At 43.3% G+C, this 24059-nt stretch overlaps 1 protein-coding gene across 2 annotated transcripts in view; it reads left to right on the plus strand.

Moving 5' to 3' along the window:
* The window catches only part of LOC141133853 (interleukin-6 receptor subunit beta-like), a 143277-nt gene that overhangs the window by 55197 nt on the left and 64021 nt on the right, over positions 1 to 24059 (plus strand). The window contains exons 4-5 of one of the 2 annotated variants that reach the window (XM_073623446.1): positions 8074 to 8218; positions 19707 to 19879. In XM_073623446.1, the coding sequence (XP_073479547.1) occupies positions 8074 to 8218; positions 19707 to 19879 (318 nt within the window). Of the gene's footprint in view, positions 1 to 7864; positions 8219 to 19706; positions 19880 to 24059 lie in introns of those variants that run through there. The other variant, XM_073623440.1, reaches the window with a different exon arrangement.

Raw genomic sequence — 24059 nt, forward strand, 5'->3', positions numbered from 1 at the left:
GAACAAATAAAATACATATTAGAAGGTTTAAAGTTAGCCATGAGCCATAATTACTTCTGGCATAAGGGAGACTTCTACACGCAAGAGAAGGGAGTGGCCATGGGGGCTAAGTATGCCCCCAGTGTAGCCAACCTGCTCCTTAACAAATGGGAAGAAGAACAAATCTATAGTACCAATAGGCCAAATATGAAGCTATATAGACGATATATAGATGACATCGTTGTAGTATGGGGAGGCACAGAAGAAGAACTACAAGTATTTCTCGAAGAAATTAACAATAACATCTACGGTTTAACTTTCTCTGGTAACTGGAGTAAACAAGACATAAGTTACCTCGACCTCCAGATATACAAAGAAAACGGGCAGCTTAATACAAAAACGTTCTTCAAGAATACAGATAGAAACGGCTACATAGCAACAAGTAGCTGCCATCACCCGAAGTGGATAGGTAACATCCCAAAGGGGCAATTGATGCGAATACGCAGAAATTGCAGTAGCATCACTGATTTTGAGGAACAAGCAGACGTTTTAATCAACAGGTTCACCGATAAAGAATATAAAAGAAGGGACCTATTATTATTGAAACAAAAAGTGAAAAGTATGGATAGAAACGGGCTGATAGAAGGAACACAAAATTCGTGTAAACAAGAAAAGAATAGAAATATAGGCTTTGCTTTCCTGACAGGATACAACAGGCAATATAAAACTATGGAATCAATCATTAAAAAATATTGGCCAATTCTCCAATCAGATCAGATTCTTAAACCAATATTACCAAACAAACCTATTTTTATTTACAGGAAGGCCCCACCCCTTCGGAACAAACTAGTGCACAATGCCCTTGACCCCCCAAAACAAATTAAAATAGGGAATAATCTTAGAGGCTTTTACAAATGTGGCAAATGTTTACCATGTAGAGTAAGTAAGAAAACAAGTAAAAAGTTAACTAAATTTAGGTCGACATCTAATGGAAACGAATACACCATCAGGGACCTGATCACGTGCAATAATACACACGTCACTTATGTATTAGAATGCCCGTGTCGGAAACAGTACGTGGGGCGTACAACTAGAAAATTGCACATAAGGATCAGAGAACACATTACAAATATAAAAAACGGGTTTAAATAGCACAGTGTATCCAGACACTTTAGAGATCACCACAACAGGGACCCCTCAGGCCTTGTTTTTTATGCTATTGATAAAATCAAAGGGCACTGGAGGGGCGACAACAAGAAAATTAAAGTGTCGCAAAACGAAACTAGATGGATTTTCCAGCTAGACACACTACAACCATCAGGAATGAATATAGATGTCGACCTAAATTGCTTTCTCACTAACTATTAGTACTACCACTATTAGTAAGCTTAATCTTTTTTGACGTGAAAAATAAAAAAGGTTCCTGACGTATGACATTAATTTTAGGCTCCATGATGACACAAACACCATCTTCCCTCGGGCTCCTTCCTAACCCTCTTATTTTATCCCCCTTTTTATCATTTTTATTTTAATTTTATTATAAAAATTTTTATAAATTTTTTTCATATTTAGTTAACTTTTTATTTTACAATATTGCATGTACATAGTGACATGCAATTTATTTTTAGTACTTTGGAGCAATAAATATTAAACATTTCTATGTATATGTATTTTAAATTTTATATTTTATATTTCTATGTATAATTCGTCAGGTATACTTAATTATACTGTGCAAGTAATTAATACTGCCCCTGCCTATGATGATTCTTTACGGGTTTATGTTCCATCTTGATAGAGTAAATCTGTGGCTCAGAGTGACACATACTCGAACGGAGAAGTTTTTTTGTACGGGGTCACCGTATAATCCAAACATACCCCGCACATTCTACAAGAAAATGGCTGCGGACTCAGGCATTTTAAATAACCTATAGCCTACATAGATCTTGCAGAACCTACAAGAAAATGGCCGCGGACTTCCCTTTGTTCTATTTCCTGTTTTTACAACACTAGGGATATTCCACTAAAGGTTTATACACATGGCTCCGGTCTGCAATAGCCACATGCAAGATGGCCGCGCAAAAACCTAAGGGAAAATGGCCGCCGGAGGTTTCCGGTGTGCAGGCATGCAGCACATCGCACAGTATAAAAGGAGGGGAGGTGACGCAAAGGGGGCACGCTCCAGTTGACGTCCCTATGACGAAACGCGTAGGGCGTGGCCTATTTTGACGCTTTTGCATCATCTCCGAGAGGATCACCAACTTAAATCTGACGCTCTCCTGTTTTGATGACATTTGGTTGCCTATTATAAACTGCTTAAATGTGAGTACCATTCTGTCATCTGCATTCAATAAAGAGTGTTTTATGGTTTTACGCTATGGAATCTCCTCTCTCTTCTCTTATGCCTAAAACGTCACCGTGACCCAGAAACAGCCTGTGGATTGCCACACAGTGGCATACACTGTGACTGCGCATTATCCCCGCAGGGGTTAAAGAAGCTGCCTAAAACTTCACCGTTCCCAGAAACAGCCTGTGGATTGCCGCACAGTGGCATACACTGTGACTGCGCATTACCCCCGCAGGGGTTAAAGAAGCTGGTGAGTGTCCGCATGATTACAAGACACGAGCACCTGGTCACCAAGATTAATACAAATACCTGCCTTGTTTTACAAAGATGTCAAGTTTTTCACTTAAGTTGCACTGAGCACTAGTCATGATTTAACCTATGTAATTATTCAGCAATGTTATGTTTGTCAAAGACTTTTAAATCAATCACTATATGGGGTTTTTATGCGGATGGAATAGTTTTGGCTAAAGTCATTTTTTGATTTCATCCCCTGTTCCCCTTCCCCCTCCCCCAATTCAAAGGGGGCCAACCTAGCCGTTAAATTTGCTATATGTGATTTTGTTTATATTTTGTTTATAATTTACATGCGACTTTACATGTAGGATTTGGCTACACACGACTTATAAAGTATTTTTTAAACTAGGACAATGCTACACCTACACACTCCAAAGGGGGTCACTTTGCTGTTTTATGTTTGGTTTTATTTTCGTTGAATTTTTTATTTACAATTTTGGTCTATACTTTATATGCGACTTTACATATGGGATTTGGCTACACACGATTTACTAAGTATTTCTATGAATTAGGACAGCGCCACACCCACACACTAACGCTTCACTTATATGGTACTGGGTATCACCACCATTGAAAACGAATGTTGTGCTACAATGTTGTATGATCGATTGATGTTTTTAATATATTGGAGCCTCATGGAGGTTCTCTTTCTTTTTTTAATGATGAACAATAATAAAATTTATATTTTTATATAACAAATGTAGTAGTTTGGTTGCCGTATAAAAGTCCTACAAAAGAGGAATTTTAATTATTTGGACATACTGATCAGGATGATGGCAACCTTTGCCCAAAACTAAGTAAACATATTTTTTCTATTAATATACATCATGTATCTGCCATGTATAGAATCATGAAACACACATGCTACACTCCTTTCTTGCCATCCAGTTTTGTAATTTTTTCATTGTACGGTGGTTTAATGTAATGTCTTATAAAGATAATCTGATATAAATAAGAATGTGCGCTGGTGCCTTATAATATCATGCCTCCCTCCCCTATTGTTCGCACAAGAGTAGAATTTATGTTTTGCTCAACAAAGGGCTTTTTCAGCTTGATCAGTGGCCAACAAGTCCAATTCCGCTACAAAGGCATCTCGAGCCTTTTAGAGTCGCAATTGGAGAGGATTTCCAGGCCTCATCCGCTGCCCCCAATTGAGTATTAAGGTCTCGAAGCCTCTCCTCCAGTTTTGAGATGTAAGAAGGGACTCATTAACCACTTAAGCTCCGGACCATTTGGCTGGCAAAAGACCAGAGCGTTTTTTGCGATTCGGCATTGTGTTGCTTTAACTGACAATTGCACGGTCTTTCTTTTGGTGGTATTTGATCACCTCTGCGGTTCTTATTTTTTGTGCTATAAACAAAAAAATAGCAACAATTTTGAAAAAAACGCATTATTTTTTACTTTTTGTTATAATAAATATCCCCCAAAAAAATATATATAAAAAAAGAAAAAAATTTCCCCAGTTTAGGCCGATACGTATTCTTCTACATATTTTTGGTAAAATATGCAAATATGCAAATTGCAATACCCGTTTATTGATTGATTTGCGCCAAAGTTATAATTTCTACAAAATAGGGGATAGTTTTATGGCATTTTTATTAATATTTTTTTTTTTTTACTAGTAATGGCGGTGATCAGCGATTTTTATCATTACTGCGACATTATGGCGGACAGATCGGACACTTTTGGCGCTATTTTGGGACCATTCACATTTATACAGCGATCAGTGCGATTAAAAATGCATTGATTACTGAGTAAATGTGACTGGCAGTGAAGGGGTTAACCACTAGGGGGCGCTGTACGGGTTAAGTGTGTCCTAGTGAGTGATTCTAACTGTGGAGGGAGGGGCTATGTGTGACATGACACTGATCACCGCTCCCAATTACAGGGAGCGGTGATCAGTGTCAGTGTCACTAGGCAGAACGGGGAGATGCTTGTTTACATCAGCATTTCCCTGTTCTTTCTCTCCGTGAGACAATCGCGGGTATCGAGTCCGTGTGGACCCGCGATTATGGTCACAGAGCTCACGGCGGCGCGTGCGCGCCCGCAAACCGCTTCTTAAAGGGCCACGTACAGGTACGTTAATATGCCTGTACGCGCCCTTCTGCTGATGTATATGGGCGTGAGCCGGTTGGCAAGCGGTTAAGTCTCCAATGGAGGGGGGGGGGACGAGGGGAGCAAGCAAGCGAAAAAAACAAGGGGGTCATGATCGGACCAGGGTGAGGAACGAATCAAGGTGTTTCCAATACAGGAGAGGAATCGGAGAGGGACCAGTACATGGTCTATTCTACAGAAGCTCTTATGTGGGTTGGAAAAATAAGTGAAGTCGCAATCGCGTGGGTGGTGTTCCCGTCAGGCATCAACAAGCTCATGAGAGCGCAACAGTGTGCGCATTTGTTCCTCCACTGATCGATTGTATTAGGGACAACCCAGGGGCATATGCCTGTCGACCGACAAGTTCAAGGCCACGTTAGAGTCTCTCATGAGGAGCAGGGTTCCAGAACTATGACGGGCTACAACCCGAAGTAGGAGGGAGAAGAACTTATGTTGGAAACGATTCGGAGCATAGTACGTCACTATAGTAATGTCATGACCATTAAGGGTGCCCTGAAGGAGTAGGTATCTGCCTGTTGGATCTGCGATTTCCTTAACATAATCAAAAATCAGGTGGCGACGAAAAGCAGTGAGGATCCCCCTATGTTTCTCAGGGGCTGAGGCTAGATAAAAGGTGAGGTTGTGAGACGAAAGGTATTTGGGGGCCGAGAAGGAGGAAAACCTGGTCTCTTGCAGGCATACAAGGTCAACCTGGCTGGACCTGAGGAAATGAAACACTTTAGATCGCTTGTTCAGGGCATATGCAGATGACATGCTTTTTTCACTAACAAACCCAATGATATCCCTCCCTAACCTCTTTCAGGAAATAGAGAAATATGTTTTTTTATCATATTTTAAGATTAACTTTTCAAAGTTAGAGGCAATAGGAATAGCCGTCCCTAATACTTTAATAAAAACACTAAAATCTAGTTATAAATTTAATTGGACGGATCAAGCATTGAAATATCTGGGGACTAAGATGCCAGTAGACCTTACACGCACATTTGAGCTTAATTTTCCACCACTTCTATGCAAAGTGTGGATACTTTTGGAGAAATCGCATAGAGGGTTCCATTCCTGGTTTGGGAGGTGCAGTATTATAAAAATGAACATCCTACCAAAGCTCTTGAACCTGCTCCAGGCTTTACCTATTTAAAAGTATTTTAAACAGATACACAAATTGTTCACTAAACAAATATGCTCAAATACAATCCAGCATTAGCAGCGCTCAAAATCATGAAAGAAGCCGTCCAAATATTTAAAGGACTTAATCATATATGAAAAATAAATAAATGAAAGTTCATCCATGTGCTTCCATGCGATCTGTATCTTATATTTCGACCGTCACCACATCTCGTGCATTAACACCCCTATGGTCATGAACTCACTAGATGAATGGTGATAGTGAGCCCGTATGATGATCCCTTCACGGAGCAGCAAACAGCGGTCCTTCCATCTATGTGTTACTTCTATATTGCAGCCATAACGATTGGTTAAACATTTAGGTCATTCCTGCTATCATGCTGAAACAGGCATGTGATCCATTAGGCAGATAGTTGATAATTAAAAAAGAAGAATCCTTTCATAGATTTAGTTTGGGCTCCACACAGTGGGTCTCTTGATCTGGTGCCAGCTCAAATTTTGAGTTTACCCTCACTTTCTGTATCACCCTGGGTTCACACCTGAGCCTCCCTGTGTTCCAGCAGAGCTGAATGATCACACGGGAGGACCTGATCGGACCTTGCAGTCTCCCCTATGGAGCGGCGGATTTCAGCACACACGTCCGCTGACATCTGCAGCTATCTGATCCGATCCTGTCCTCAAAATCCAGAGGGATGGTGGTCCTATTTTCCATCCATCTAGCGGATTGGATGAAAACATACAGGCAGTCCGTTTCCATCTAATTTCCCCATAGAGGAGAGCAGGTCTGTGTCCATGTCTGCCCTGCACAAGGTCCTTTCATCCGCCTGCTCAGCGGGGATCAGCCGAGCGATCCCCCGCTGAGGAAGTGGAATCCATTGCACAGAGGTGCCCGTGTGAAAGAGGCCAAAGGGTGGAGTGGATGTGGTATATGTGTGTGTGTGTGTGTGTATATACAGTATGTCCATTAATAGAACAATACTTACAAATCAGGTATATAGCAATCTAAGATAACACCTCCAAATGGAAACCGCTTACAGGTGTCTGGCTCGGGAGTTGTGGGAGGAGGATATGACACCTAAATATACCTAAAATTATATCCATGGGATTAGAAAGCTAATACCCATCAGGAACAGATGAAGAATCCTATTAAACATGGACAAAACAATATACATATATATATATATATATATATATATATATATATATATATATATATCATCTGTGTCTTTTTTTTTTTTTTATTAAAACAAGGAGCCAACAAGCTGGCTACAGTCCCTGGGGGTGCCGTCCAACAGCATAACAGCCTACATCTTGTCAGTATTTCCAGCAGCTCTCTTCTGGGGCACTGAGAGGCCCCTTTTATGTGTATATGTGGAAAATTGGCGGGAAAATCTAGCCAATCAATCCCTCAGATCCACCACACATCTACAGTTTCACAGGAAAAACTCACATAATTGAAGAACATGAGTCAGCACAGGAAAAACGACCCTTCTGTAGGCACCTGCCTACATGCAGCATGGCCAGGAAGGGCTGGGAGCCCTCCTGGCTAAGAACCTCTCCTACAGACAAAAACCATGTACTCTGGTGCACCAAACTATTTATGCCCTCCCCAGCCACCATCTGGGCACACCTCTTCAGGTATTGGCTGGAGCTGCATAAATATTCTGGCTGCTCATCTGACTCTCCCACCCACTATGCTCTGGAAATCTCAGAAAAACAGGAAGAAGCAGTGGGACTTGCAGCCTGAAGAGCCCAGAACAGCCCAAAGCAATCATACACACACAGCTCTGCAAATTATAGGAGAGCCCATAAAAAATTAATCTGCCTAACCAAACCTAGTGGCCTAACAAGGAAGGTGCTACATCTGCAAAAAATATACATGAAATTCAGCTTTAAGTGATCACTATCATTGCCCAATTCTGACAGGTATTGCCTAGTCAAAGTCTGGTACCGCAGCTCAGCAGTCTAATAGCAGAAATGATAACTACGGTTCTCCTGGGCACAGGGAATCTGATGAGAGAACGATAATATACAGCTTGCAGTTGCAAATGGGGTAATACACCACTGCCATTGTTATTGAAGTAAGGTAAATTGAAGTTTGTACAATATGAACAAATCTGGGTTATCTTTTATTTTTTCTATCTCTCAAACTCTGAGGAACCATGGAAAAAATGTAGAAATAAAGGTCTATGCATCTGAAGGTAAATCTCTTCTTACAGACAATACAGACAGAGAATGGCAAGATGGGATCTTTTGTTATCCAGTGTTATCCGAAAGCGGTGTGTCTTTGAGATATGTGAATTGCTCTTGGTTACCTTATCAATCATTTCCCTCAAAAGAGTACAAGCAACAACTAGTGTGGTGGTGAGTCGATCATTCAATGGTATCCTTATAACAATGTCATAGATTACAGTGACACTGTTGTTATCTGAAAAATGAAACTAGCAGCAGCTTGCAGACGAATACTTAACTTCTACAGTGGGTGGTGAATCTTTGCTGTCTTGCAGAGCTACAGTGAGGGAAAAAAATATTTGATCCCCTGCTGATTTTGTATGTTTGCCCACTGACAGAGAAATGATCAGTCTATAATTTTAATGGTAGTTTTTTTTTAACAGTGAGACAAAATAACAACAAAAAAAAAAAAAAAACGGATATCAAAAACGTTATAAAATTGATTTGCATTTTAATGAGTGAAATAAGTATTGAACTCCTTCACAAAACATGACTTAGTACTTTGTGACAAAACTCTTGTTGGCAATCACAGAGCTCAGACGTTTCTTGTAGTTGGCCACCAGGTTTGTACATATCTTGAGTGATTTTGTCCCACTCCTCTTTGCAGATCCTCTCCAAGTCATTAAGGTTTCGAGGCTGACATTTGATAATTCGAACCCTGAGCTCCCTCCACATTTTTTCTAGGGGATTATGGTCTGGAGACATGCTAGGCCACTCCAGGACCTTAATGTGCTTCTTCTTGAGCCTCTCCTTTGTTGCCTTAACCGTGTGTTTTGGGTCATTGCCATGCTGGAATACCCACCCACGACCCATTTTTAATGCCCTGGCTGAGGGAGGGAGGTTCTCACCCAAGATTTGACGGTACATGGCTCCGTCCATCGTCCATTTGATGCGGTGAAGTTGTCCTGTCCCCTGAGCAGAAAAACACCCCCAAAACATAATGTTTCTACCTCCATGTTTGACAGTGGGGATAGTGTTCTTGGGGTCAAAGGCAGCATTCCTCCTCCTCTAAACACGGCGAGTTGAGTTGATGCCAAAGATCTTTATTTTGGCATCATCTGACCACAACACTTTCACCCAGTTCTCCTCTGAATCATTCAGATGCCCATTAGCAAACTTCAGATGGGCCTGTACATGTGCTTTCTTGAGCAGGGGGACCTTGCGGGTGCTGCAGGATTTCAGTCCTTTACGGTGTAGTGTGTTACCAATTGTTTTCTTTGTGACTATGGTCCTGGCTGCCTTGAGATCATTGAAACTCCACGAGGTGAGATCTTGCTTGGAGCCCCAGACCAAGGTAAATTGACAGTTATTTTGCGTTTTTTCCATTTGCGAATAATTGCACCAACTGTTGTCACCCTCTCAGCAAGCTGCTTGGCGATGGTCTTGTAACCCATTCCAGCCTTACCCAGACACTAGCACCGGGTACTTTTTTCTTTTTCAGCCTTGTATAGGTCTATAATCTTGTGCCTGACATGCTTGGACAGCTCTTTGGCCTTGGCCATGGTGGAGAGATTGGAATCTGATTGATTGCTTCTGTGGACACTTGTCTTTTATACAGGTAACAAGCTGAGATTAGGAGCATTCCCTTTAAGAGAGTGCTCCTAATCTCAGCGTGTTACCTGTATAGAAGACACCTGGGAGCCAGAATTCTTGCTGATTGATAGGGGATCAAATACTTATTTCACTCATTAAAATGCAAATCAATTTATCACTTTTGTGAAATGTGTTTTTCTGGATATTTTTGTTGTTCTGTCTCTCGCTGTTAAAATAAACCTACCATTAAAATTATAGACTGATGGGGAGCATGTCCGGATGTAAGCGGCGGCGGACGTGTCAGAGAGGAGCTCCGGGTATCCTGAACTCAATCCTTCGCCATCCATGCACATAACTGCCTAATAAAGACAAGCCAACCTTCCTACCCGTTCCTCCTGAGTCCTGAGCTGATATTGAGCAGAGATTCCGCCATGGTGGTCCGGGGGGCCATGCATCAATCAAGCCTTTAGCTACCGCCATTTTGCCGGCCTGTACCTGGATGGAGCAAGCTGATCCCAGCCTGCCGTGCGGTAAGAGCCCCTCATCCATTCTCCTGCCTGCTCCTCCACCTGCCTGGCGCGGTCTGGCAGCCTGCTGGTCCTCTGGGAGCGCTCGCGGCGGCCGCGGCCTAACGGAGCCAGCCCGATACCGCTGTTTTCTGAGCCGCAGCCGGCCCAGCTTCACATCGAGAGCGCGGATCTTGCTGCCCTCACCTGCCTCATTACCCATCCACCTCCCTGCAGTGGCCTGGTGTGCTGAACAATGGAGACTGCCTTTGCGGGCTGCTGAGGGTGCCCAGGGGCCTGGTATCTCTGCCATCCTTCCACCTGAGTCCCCCTGCTTTGGGCCTTCCCTAATCTGACACTCCCAGCCTACCACCCTTACTGGACTGCCTCTGCTTGGGTGATTGCTGAAAGGTGGGGGGCTACGGGTGATCGCTGTCTGCCAGTCTGGACTGTGCTCACCCTGGGCTCAATACCTGCTGCTCATTTGGGCCACCCCCAGCTGCCTCCTGGACACTGATCTGGGCACGAGTTGTGCCTCTGTTGGGGTCCCCTTTAGAGATTCATCTGATGTCCCCCCCTTCCAAAAAGTGGAAGAAGAACCCCAAGTTCGCTGGGACCGCCTCATCGCCCCGGCAGCCACAACTCCCTTCACCGCAGTCAGACCCCATACTGATTGGAAGACTCCGGGCTTTATTAGCTGAATTTGAGATGGGTCCTGGAGAGGTTCCAGTGATGGAGGAGTCAGCCCCGATATTGCAAGATAGTACAGCCATGATCCTCGCTGCAATGGAGCAGAGTAAGACCTCGCTGCTTGTGCACATCGACCATCTTGCTGAGGCGTGCAATCGTATAAGGAACGACCTCGACAAAATAAGGGGAAGAATGACCGAAACTGAGACCAGAGTATCCGCCACCGAAGATCTTACCGCAACTCATGCCTCCTCCATTGCTGAGTTGCAGCACACAGTACAGTCCCTTGTCGCAAAATCTGATGACGCTGAAAACTGACTCAGACGCAACAATGTCAGAGTCCTGGGGCTACCTGAGAACTGAGAAAGAGGAAGGGACAGAATTTGCAGAAAAGTTCTTTAAAAATCTCCTGGGCCTTACAGATGTCCCTCCTACCTATGTGGTTGTAAGGGCCCATCGGGTGTCCACGGGACACGCCAATCCAGGGAACCTTCCCAGGCCTTTTATGGTCCGCTTCCTTAATTATCGGGACAGGGACAAGATTCTCTCTGAAGCCCGCAAACATCCCACTGTCAATTATAGTAACACCTCTGTTCTTCTTTTCCCCGACTTTCGGCTGATTTGCAGCCGAAGAGAAAAACCTTCAACGATGTTCATAGACGACTCAGAGATAAGAACATAAAATATAGCATGCTTTACCCCAGCTGCCTGCGGATCCAAAATGATGGAGCAATCCGATTCTTTGCCAACCCAGCGTATGCTGACCACCTTGCATTGAAGACCTATTCCCATAAAGTTATCAGATGCACGGATTCCCCACATCCTTGCCTGTTGTATCCTACTAAAATTTCCTGTAAATACCGGAGCCACCTCAAAAGTACCTTGACAAGTGACCCGCATTCAACCCCCACGGTTTGTTTGGTTTACAAGAAGCGGGAGACCTGGTGCTCTCCATCTACCTGTAGGAATTATTGCCCGGCCCCTTTTACCGTGAGGGGATACACGTCCCCCCAATCTTGCCTACTGTTTTTGGTCGAACACGAGCTGGGAATCCCCCTGGGAACTCTGAATCTCAAGTAGACGCTCTATATTATCAAGTTTCGGGTTTGAAACTGCTTTGGCGACTGTTGGGGTTATGTCAGGCAGTAGGGAATTATATGCACCTTTAACCGGTTACCAAGTCTACCCAGGTTTTCTACACTGTTTTTGTTGCTAGACTGTGTGTTATGTTTTTCCTATTTTATTGTTTTTTTATTATTATATTTATTATTATTTTTTGGACGGCAACATCATCTAGACTTCAGGGCAAGATTGGGTATGGGCCTTCTATGCTCCTAGGGTTACTAAATGTTTCTTTCTTAAATGGGTACAGATCTGAAGCTGATCTCTTGGAATATAAGGGGACTGAACGGCAAGGGGTAAAAAAAGCTTTGCTGTTTAAGTTCCATGCAGTCTCATAAACCTCACATTCTGTTTCTACAGGAAACCCACCTCATAGGCAGTCAGATCCTAACTCTTAAGAGGGCATGGGCTAAACAAGGATTTCATGTCACATACTCCTCCTATGCGAGGGGGGTTACCATTCTACTGAACAAGTCACTACCTTGCTTGGTGGAACAGGTTTTCCTTGATCCTGGGGGACGTTATGTCATTTTAATTCTTGAAATGTATGCTCCACGCTGGGCAATGGTTAATGTGTATATCCCTCCTCCGTCTGATCCCACCATTCTGTATAACATTTTTACAAAACTCGCCCCCCTCCAGATCAACAAAATTATAGTTGGGGGGGACTTTAACGCCATCCTAGACCATACTAAAGACACTTCTAACCCTTTTAGGTCTGCCCACCCTGAATTGGTACTATGGGCAGACACTCTTGGTCTTCAAGAGCTTTGGCGGTGGAGGCATCCGGAGGACAGGACTTATTCGCATGTCTCAGCTACACATAAATCGGGATCACGCATAGATTTGTTGTTTGGGTCTGCTTCAACTCTATCACATGTTGGGGCGGCCTCCTACCTTCCAACAGGCCTTTCCGACCACTCCCTGACTCTGGGAGTCTCCCGTGAGCCGGGATGCTGGAGGCTCGCGTCACATTGGATACACAATCCTCAAATCCAGGAGGTGGTGGGGCCCGAGCTTACAGAATATTGGACGCTTAAGGAGGGTTCATCTTCCCTTGAAGTGGTTTGGGAGGCAGGCAAGGCTCATGCCCGAGGAGAGTATATCTCCGCTCTTAGGGCTGTGAGATCTAGCTATGCAACACAGACCACTCAACTGGAACAAGATGAAAAAATGGCATTGGAGCTCTTCACGGCGCATCTCACACCTGAAAACTTTTCCTCCCTGGCCCAAACGAGGAGAGATTTGAAACTCCATTACACCTGTCTAGTGCAATCTGATACGCGGAAGTTTGTTGCTAAACTTTTCAAGTCAGGAGACAAGAATGGCAAATTATTGGCCAACTTGGTGGCAGAACCCTCACTCCAAAACAGTAATTCCAAGGATCCAGACTTCCACGGGTGGCCAACTTACAGACCCTTAGGGTATACTGAGGGAATTTCATCTTTTCTATAGCAAATTATATGATGATCCGAACCCGGTTGAAGCCATACTTGAGGAACTGGGGGGGAATCACCTTGCCCTTTCTTTCGGAGGACAGGGACACACTAGATAAGCCCTTAACATGCCAAGAGATATCAAATGCAATCTATCTACTCTTTACCCAACAACAAATCTCCGGGTCCGGATGGACTACCCGGGGAATGGTATAAAACCCACGCAACTCTACTGGTTCCCAGGCTAACTCAACTCCTTGCAGAGTGCCTGGAAACTGGGAGGTTGCCAGATAGTATGTACCAGGCACACATTGTATTGCTACCAAAGCCAGGGAAGGACCCCCCTTTGTTGTTCATCATATAGACCCATATCGTTATTGAATTATGACTTTAAGATACTTACCAAGGTGCTAGCCAATAGGATTATGCAGGTGTTACCATCCCTTGTCAATATAGACCAGACTGGCTTCATGCCGGGCACATCTACGGATATAAATCTTAGACAAGTCTTCACCTATCTCCAGCTCCCAGTCGAGGAGAACGCCTCTCGGGTCTTGGTAGCCCTCGACATAGAGAAGGCCTGCGACACAGTCCGATGGTCATATATGATGCAGGTTCTTGAGGGTTTCGGCCCAAACTTCTGGAAATTGATTACTTTACTCTACAAATCCCCTATGGTCTATATTAAATTGAACGGGGAACAAGGCAGGGGTGTCCTCTGCCCTGCACTGTTCGCCCTGATGATGGAGCCTTTGGCAGAAGCCTTACGGAAGTCAGATGAGGTATCTGGGGTCCGGGTTGGCTCAATAGTTGAGAAACTAGCACTATACGCTGTCGAACTCATCCTCTCTTTGCAAGAACCTGGCCCCTCACTTTCTGCGGCGCTCCAGATCCTGGATCGCTTTGCAACTCTTTCAGGCCTCCACGCCAACTGGAACAAATCCCTCATTCTTCCCATAGATCCAGGGGCAAAGCAGCTGAGTAATTCTAATTTACCTCTGCAATGGGCAAGTACCATTAGATACTTAGGGATCAATATCTCTGCCAACACTAAGGACTTCAGTAAACTTAATTTGTCTCCGGCACTGCAATGGTGTAAATCTAAGTTAAAGGCCTGGGCAAATATCCCCCTAACCCTTATAGGGAAAATTAATTTAATTAAAATGAAACTGCTTCCAGTTCTATTGTATATTTTAAGGCAGTGCCCTGGTCTGGATACCTAAAACCCTCTTTCATCAACTTGATTCCCTAGTAGCTTCATTCTTGTGGCAATCACATCCAGCCAGATTTAGTAGGAAAGTTCTGCGCAGGCCCTGGACGCAGGGGGGACTTGATTGCCCCGACTTCCACACGTACTATTTGGCGGCTATGCTTACTCACACCCACAATTGGCTGGTCTTGAACGATGCCAGTGCATCAGTAGTTCTAGAGGCAGCGCCTTTGGGATCCTTTGAGGCCCTTCAGAACGCCCTTTATAGGGGGGATGGGAGGCTCTCTGATACCTTTAACACAGGCTATGAAAGAGGTCATTAAGGCTTGGCATACAGTAGTAATAAAACCCAACCTGGTAGAAGCCATATGGCCCCTAGTACACCGCTATGGTGTAATCCCAGATTAAAGGAATTTCACTCTTTACAAGACCCCGGACTATGGGCAGGCAGGGGCATCAAATACTTGAAGGATATCTGCGATGGTTCTGGGTTGTTCACTTTTGACAGACTGAAAAACAATTTTCAACTTCAAAAATTCTTTCTTCTTCAGGTTCCTGCAGCTCCGTCACGCCTTTGACTCACAGTTTAAATTGGTCCAGCTCCGGATAGAGCATGACGACCTCGAAACCCTGCTGAAAGCCGCTGTCTCAAATATACTGAGCACTGCTGCCGTCCATTCAGGTTGGATTGGATGGGTTGCGTGATCTGTGGTGCGTGGAGGTGCAGGAACTGGACAGTGAGGACTGGGAGGACATGTGGGATTATCCGCTTCAATCATTAGTTGCAACTAGGGACAAGCTAATCCAATTCAAAATCCTGCATAGAATATACTATACGCCCCATCGCATTAACCGCATATACCCAACCTCATCAGCTGCTTGCTGGAGATGCTCTGGTATCCTTGTGGGCTTTCTACATATATTCTGGGAGTGCCCACAGGTCCAAGAGTATTGGAGGGAGGTTTGTCCAGGGGTTAACTATCATACCTATTCCTTTGACAATCAGCATCTGTCTCCTCGGCCTTGTGGAACAACTGGCATTAGCTAAAGCAATCCGCACTCTAATAGGTATCCTATTTTACGCGAGGAAAGCTATTGTACTAAAATGGAAGTCAGCTGTCCCCCTACCCTGTCCTCATGGAAAAAGTTAATCAATACAATGATACCCCTCTATAAAACAACATATTTGTCCCAAGGATGCCCCCAAAAATATGAAAAAGTCTGGAACCTGTGGACAGACTCTTGAGTCTACTACGGATGGCCAGTCCATTGGGGATCGCCCTGGTTAGATATCCTCCATACTTACCTGGCCCTGTTGAGTGCTGAGGCCCATGCCCCAGAGTGGTGGTGTTAGTCCAGAGGTCATATGTTCACACTTAATCCTAACTGTTCTTGTAAAGTCGAACTCAGACAGAAGAGAGAGAGAAGTAGTCCCGCAGGGACAGATATCTCCTGCCGTCATCCTACTATGCGAAACCTGTTTTTTTTATGTTTTTTTGTTTTTTGTTTAGTTAGAATGTTTAGTCTAGTGATGCATGGTGAGTTGTACACTTTTATGCACATGGCTATGTGCACCAATTGGCCGGGGTATGCCCCAAAGGCCGTTCTGTACTTTCAATAAAAAAGAACTTTCAAAATAAAAAAAAATATATTATAGACTGATCATTTCTTTGTCAGTGGGCAAACGTACAAAACCAGCAGGGGATTAAATACTGTTTTCCCTCACTGTATGGCTGCCAGGGCACAGTAGTGACATAGGGATCAGCAGATGGAATCACAGCGAGGAGCGCAGGGTACAAGGTATCCAACACCCCTGGAATTGTTGTATACCAGCAGCAGCCAGTGTTTGGACCTGTGCATTGGACAAATAGGTTTACTGTTTTACAGGCTGCTTCCCAGTAATTTGTTTTTCAGATAATGACAGGGTTAAGGCAGTGCTGGAAAATAATGGTGGCCACACAAAATATTGACACTTTGGTCCCAATTTGGACATTTTCACTTAGGGGTGTACTCACTTTTGTTGCCAGGAGTTTAGACATTAATGGCTGTGTGTTGAGTTATTTTGAGGGGACAGCAAATTTAGACCCCTTTCACACTGAGGCGCTTTGCAGGCGCTATAGCGTTAAAAATAGCGCCTGCAAAGAGCCCTGAAACAGCGGCTCCATTCACTCCAGTGTGAAAGCCCAAGGTATTTCACACTGGAGCGGTGCGCTGGCAGGGCGTCAGAAAAAGTCCTGCTAGCAGCGTCTTTGGAGCGGTGAACTCACCGCTCCTAAAGCGCCCCTGCCCATTGAAAACAATGGGGCAGCACTGCATTACCGCTGCGGCAGCATTTTGCGTGCTGATTTAACCCCTTTTCGGCCGCTAGCGGGGGTTAAAACCACCCCGCTAGCGGCCGAATAGCGACGCTTTACTGTCATTTTAGCGACGCCTGCAAAACGCCGCTTTACAGCTGATGCCCGGGGCGGCTCAGTGTGAAAGGGGTCCTATACAGTTATGCAAGCTGCACACTCACCACTTTATATTGTAGCAAAGTGTAATTTCTTCAGTGTTGTCACATGGAAAGATATAATAAATCATTTAAAAAAATGTGAGGGGTGAACTCACTTTGTGAGATATATATATATATATATATATATATATATATATATACACACCGTATGTGTGTGTGTGTGTGTATATATATATATATATGTGTGTGTGTATATACACACACACACACACACACACAGTTGAGCCATAACATTATGACCACTCATTATAACCCAGCAAGGCAGGCATTAAAGAGATTGTAAACCTCCAAAAAAAAATTCAAAAAAAAAATAAAAAACAACCTGCAAGACGTTCTAAGGTGAAATACTTACCTTAGAACGATGCCCTCCAGTGCCGCCCGCACTCTGCTCACGACATCTTTTCCAGAGTTACTTCCGGGTTCATGGGCTGCGGCGCTGTGATTGGCTGGAGCCGTGATGATGTCACTCCCGCACAAGCACATGGGTGCCGCCGGTCAAGGCACGGGTCCTGAAGAAACGGCACGAGCGCGCGTTTCCTTCAGTGTGCATGTACTGATGACGTCGGCGGCAGCGTGTATAGTAAATATCTCCTAAACGGTGCAAGTTTAGGAGATATGTACAGTACCTACAGGTAAGCCTTACTATGGGCTTACCTGTAGGTACAATTAAAGAGGAAGACTTTACTTTCTCTTTGACTCCAATAGACCTCTGAAGGTATGCTGTGGTATCTGGCACGAAGCTGTTAATAGCAGATCCTTTAAGTCCTGTAAGCTGCGAGGTGGGGCTGCCATGGATCGGACTTATTTTTTCCAGCACATCCCACAAGTTCTTGATTGAATTGAGATCTGGAAAATTTGAAGGCCAGCTTAACGCCTCAAACTCATTGTAGTGTCCTAGTGTTCAGATGTGGTGTTTACAAGTTAAAAACATTTTTTTTTGCTAGAAAATTACTTAGAACCCCCAAACATTATACATTTTTTTTCGAACCCCCTAGAGAATAAAATGGCGGTCATTGCAATACTTTCTGTCACACGGTATTTGCGCAGCGGTCTTACAAGCGCACTTTTTTTTAAAAAAATACACTTTTTTGAATTAAAAAATAAGACAACAGTAAAGTTAGCCCAATTTTTTTTATTGTGAAAGATAATCTTACACCAAGTAACTTGATACCCAACATGTCATGCTTCAAAATTGCGCCCGCTCGTGGAATGGCGACAAACTTTTACCCTTAAAAACCTCCACAAGCGACATTTAAAAAATTCTACCGGTTGCATGTTTTGCGTTACAAAGGATTAAAATTACTGCTCTCGCTCTACCAATCACGGTGATACATCACATGTGTGGTTTGAACATTGTTTTCATATGCGGGCGTTACTCATGTATGCGTTCTGCACGCGAGCTCGGCGGGACGTGGTGCATTTAAAACATTTTTTTTCTTATTTATTTTACTTTTCATTTTTTATTTTTACACTGTTTTAAAAAAAAAAAATTGTGTCACTTTTATTCCTATTACAAGGAATGTAAACATCCCTTGGTGGTTAAATTCATCAGACCAGGCCAACTTCTTCCATTGCTTCATGGTCCAATTCCGATGCTCATGTGCCCAATGTAGGCACTTTTGGCTGTGGACACAGGTCAGCATGGGCACTCTGACCAGTCTGCGGCTACGCAGCCCCATACATAACAAACTGTGATGTACTGTGTGTTCTGACACCTTTCTCATGAAACCAGCATTCACTCTTTCAGTAATTTAAGCTACATTAGCTCTTCTAATGGATCGGACTACATGGGCCAGCTGGCTAATATATTCCACCCACATTCAGGTGCCATTGTAATGAGATAATGAATGTTATTCTCTTTACCTTTCAGTGGTCATAATGTTATTGCTAATTGTGCGTGTGTATATATATATATATATATATATATATATATATATATATATATATACACACATATATATATATACACACACACAGCGGGTAAAATAAGTATTGAACACATCACCACCATTTTTCTAGGTAAATATATTTCTAAAGGTGCTATTGACATGAAATTATCACCACATGTCAGTAACAACCCTTGCAAGCCATACATACAAAAACCAAAACAAATGAGTTCAGAAATGAAGTTGTGTAATAAAATGAAATGACAAAGGGAAAAAGTATTGAACACATGAAGAAAGGGAGGTGCAAAAAGGCATAGAAAGCCAAGACACCAGCTGAAATCTATCAGTAATTAAAAAGCAATCCTGTCTGTCAGTGCAAATTAATATCAGTGTATGTAACAATCAGCGCCACCACTAACTATTAATAAAGTGCTAATATATATATATATATATATATATATATATATATATATATATATATATATATATATATATATATATATACTCACACAGTATATATAATTACTTGGACATATTTTACACACTTATAAAACATAGTTTAAAATTATTTACACTTGCCTGATTGTACAGATTTATTGTTTTTTTCTGTGTCTGATGCAAAAGCCGGTCATTCACGTGGAAATTTACTGGCAGTTTTGATCACCTTATTGACATCAGACTCTGTCATGAAGAAATACGCTAATATTTTTCTTTGTTTTATCAAGGAACGACATTGATTCTGGTTGCATGGAGCTTGATGCAGGAGAAACCACAAAACGCATATCAAATACCATATTTAGTGGAAAGGAAGACAAGCTAGTTCACAAGATTTGGGTGTCACATCAAATCTCTGAACATGAGTGTTTGAAGACAAATAATTTCACTATTATACCTTGGGGTCAGTATATAATTTACAGGGTTAATCATCTGTTTGTCTATCTATCCAAGCCTGCCTGACATACAGATGTGCAAATTAAGAGTATATTTGCACCACATTGTGCACTGACATGCATTTTAATTGAGTGTTGTGGTACATTTTTAGTGTATTTCTTCCTTCCTGATTTTATCATTACACAAAGATCCAAGATGCAGTTTTTAGATTATTATTTCATTTATTAAGGGGAAAAAAAGCTGTTCAAACCTGCTTGGCCCTATGTGAAAAAGTAATTTTTCCATGCTGAATCATAAATGAACTGTGATTAAGCACAATTTTTTGGATAGCTGAGTTAAATTTCACTTGCCTCACCCAGGCCTGATTGCTGCCAGACCTGTTGAATCAAGAAATCACATAAATAGAAGCTGTCTGACAGAGTGAAGCACGCTAACAGATCACAAAAAGACACACATCATGCCACAATCTAAAAAAAAAAAATACAAGAAAAGATTAGAAACAAACATGTATCAGTCTAGGAAGGATTTCAAAGCTATTTCTAAGGCTTTGGAACTCCAGGGAACCACGGGGAGAACCATTATCCACTAATGGAGATAACTTGGAACAGTGGTGAACCTTCCCAGGAGTGGCCGGCCTACAAAAATTACTCCAAGAGCATGACGATGACTCATCCAGGAGGTCATAAAAGAACCCAGAACAACATCTAAAGAACTGCAGGCCTCACTTGCCTCAGGTAAGGTCAGTGTTCATGATTCAACAATAAGAAAGAGACTGGGCAAAAATGGTATCCATGGGAGAGTTCCAAGGCCAAAGCCACTGCTGACCAAAAAGAACACATTTACCAAAAAAAATCTTGATTATCCCTAATGCCCCGTACACACGGTCGGATTTTCTGACGGAAAATGTGCGATCGGAGCGTGTTGTCGGAAATTCCGACCGTGTGTGGGCTCCATCGAACATTTTCCATCGGATTTTCCGACACACAATGTTTGAGAGCAGGCTATAAAATTTTCCGACAACAAAATCCGATCGCGTCAGTTCCGACCGTGTGTGGACAATTCCGACGCACAAAGTGCCACGCACGCTCAGAAGAAATTCCGAGACAGAACGACTTGGTCTGGTAAAATTAGCGTTCGGAATGGATAGAGCACTTTTGTCACGCTGCAATGTTTTAAATTGTTTAATACAGCACACTCTCTTCTTCTTAATAATGTGAGAAGAATGAAGTAGTTTTGCTGCTCATATTCACACAGACTTCTCACAAACTTCTTTCTTTATTATTTATCGCGATTCCCGCAATATATTTTGATTTGTCACATCTGACCAAATTTCTTTGTTGTTGTTTTATTTTTGTTTTGTATTTTTTTCAAGGCTGATTTTATTTTAGTTTTGTTTGTTTTTTTTTTTTTCAAGCCTGATTTTTTTTTTGGGGGGTTTTACTCCATAATATTTGTGTGTGTGTTTTGTGTGTCAAGTTACCACAACACCACTGATATCTTGTATTATTTAATCTCAAGGAGGTTGCTTGGTGTTGGTGTCTCTTGTTAATTTCACATTGTATTTTTGAAATGTACCTGCCTCCAGTCCTCACAAATAAACTGTCCTTTTTGAAGGAAAACACACATAGGCGAGTATAATTGAAACAAAAAATCCTTTATTAAGGGCTCAGAACCAAACAAAGAGGGAGGCAACACTGGAGAAACAGCAGAAATTGGCGAAGCCTTTGTCCCCCAGGGCACACATCAATTCTTTTCCGGCAAAATTGGTGGCCTGAGGAGTCCATATCTAAGGGAGTGCAGTCTGGTCCAGAAGTCCCAGAGATCATGAAAGCAGCAGATGATATGTATGTCCCCAGGCTGTGGTACTACAAGAGACTGCATATTTTGCCAGACCAGACTGAGCCCAGGGCCATCACTCTCTGGTCTTCCTTCCACGCTTCCTTCCCGGCTGTGGCTCTGGTGTTGGAGATGTGGCAGGAGGAGGGGTAGGACCTGGAGGAGGAGGAGGAGGAGTAGGACCTGGAGGAGGAGGAGGAGGACTATGTGTGAGGTCACAAATGTGGGTAACACATGTTATTTGGCCCCTCAACCCCTTATTGAGAGCTTCCAAAATTAAGGACTCACACAGGAGTCGTTGTCCCTCCTCCATCTGCATCATTTTGCAGGCAGTTATGCCAGCAAAGTCCTCCTCCACACTGTGGGGGGTTCTCAGGGCCTCTGTAGCCTTCCAAAATAGGCCTATGGCAGCCTCCTCCAGGTTACTCCTCTTCCTGCCACTTTGTCTTTGAAGGTGTAGGGGAGGGACCTGGATATCAGGCAGCCTGCTTGGCCCAGCCACCTCCTGGCTGAGACTTCCCTGTGTATGAAAAAGGGACATGGTTTTATTTTTTGCATCATCAATCCCAATCATACATTAGTACTCCAAACTAACATCTAGTTAACATCATTGATTGGACAACCATGAAGATTTAGAGGAATGCTATACCTGGCTCAAGCTGGGCTCCTCCACATGTTGCTGCCTGGAAGGCCCAGGTTGGGCGTCAGAAGCCTCAGCTGGGGGGGAAGGAAGCGTGAAAGGAGGAGTGGAGAGTGCTGACCTGCCAGAAAATGCAGTCTGTCATAGTACCACAGCCTGAGGACATAAATGTCATCTTCAGCTCCTGATCTCTGGGAATCCTGGACCTTCTTGTGCTCCCTTAGATAAGTGCTCCTCAGCCCACCAATTAGGATCTTCAAATAGGTGATGTCTGCCGTGGGGATCACCGACTTCATAAATTACAGCAATTTATCCAGCGCTGCCTGCCTCTTTGTTTGGTTCTTATATTCAGGGTGGTTTATCTCCCATAGACAGGGCAGCTCCCTGAACATATCAATGAAGATTGGTATAAAGTCCTTATCTTTCAAGATATCCATTTTCACTGCAAGACACAACACAAGACAAACCCTAATGTCAGCCTAAAGTCTTCTAAACTTGTGCAAATTCAGGCCTCAATCTAGAAGCAGTATAGGCCCAATGTTAAATCTTACCCTCGCAATCACGATCGGCACCTTCGTTACTCCTTCCTCAGCTTACAGGTCGTACGTACTACGCACGCATGTTACGCTTTATAGACACTGCGCATGCGTGAAACTCCGCCCGCCCCTGACGTTCCTTCTAGTCTATTCCCCGCCCCTTCTCGTTCGTCGCAGTGGGGAAGAGCACATGGTGGAGACACAGCAGGTGTCAGATAATTACACCAACGAGGAGGAGAAGGAAAGCCCGGAGGCAGAAATGTCCCGATCCAGAAGGAGACCATTTAAGGCATCAAATATTTCCTTTGGGGAGATGTTGGAGATGGTCATCATCCTGAAGAAGGCGGACTATGACGGGAAGTATGGACCTTACCCACACCCCAATGTAAGAAAGGCTAAGATCATGGTGAAAGTGGTCAAGAGTCTGCACCGGAATTTCGGGGTATGACGATCGAAGGATCAGCTCAGGAAACGGTGGTCGGACCTCAAATTAAGAGAGCCCGAGCAGTACAGAAAGATTCGGAGAGTGCTGCAAAAAAGTAAGTAGTTGTGCTGTGTTCCTATTTTTTTTATGTTTATTAAGTTCGTGCTGCTCCATGTGCTTTTCTTAACTGTTATCCAGTTTAAAATGTCAACTTTCATGTTCATGGGCACATTATTCGTTCATATCAAACATTTTTCGTTCGGCCTAGAAAACACCATTGTTTTGGCCATATGCATTTGCCCACATTTTTTAGGGCCTACTTGTCTGAAAATAATTTGGTTATGTAGATGGGTTTGTTACTAGAATGAAATGCAAACTAGATTCTGTGTAAGGAGAGGACACTCGGCAGCTGTTTACACATCTGGACGCTGGAGCACTAGTGTGGGACACAAGAACACCCTTTTTATTAGGGGGCCCACACAGGTGCTCCAGTGTATACTATAGGGGTGTCTCCATCTGTGAAGCTTGTACAAAACAGGTAATGTATTGAAGCTTGACAAAGGACAAGAAAAATGCAACATCTTGGAACTCTGCCAAAACAGACAATTGTACCCCACTTCCAAGCAATGTTTCATATTTATAGTTCTGCCATCAAATATCTGTGTGCTAATTATACCTATTTTTTTTTACATAGGGGGTAAAAGACTCAGAGGACACCCCTCATCCGAGGAGACCACAGACCCCCCACCTC

The sequence above is a fragment of the Aquarana catesbeiana genome, linkage group LG01 (genome assembly GCF_042186555.1).
Source record: "Aquarana catesbeiana isolate 2022-GZ linkage group LG01, ASM4218655v1, whole genome shotgun sequence".
Classification (NCBI taxonomy): domain Eukaryota; kingdom Metazoa; phylum Chordata; class Amphibia; order Anura; family Ranidae; genus Aquarana; species Aquarana catesbeiana.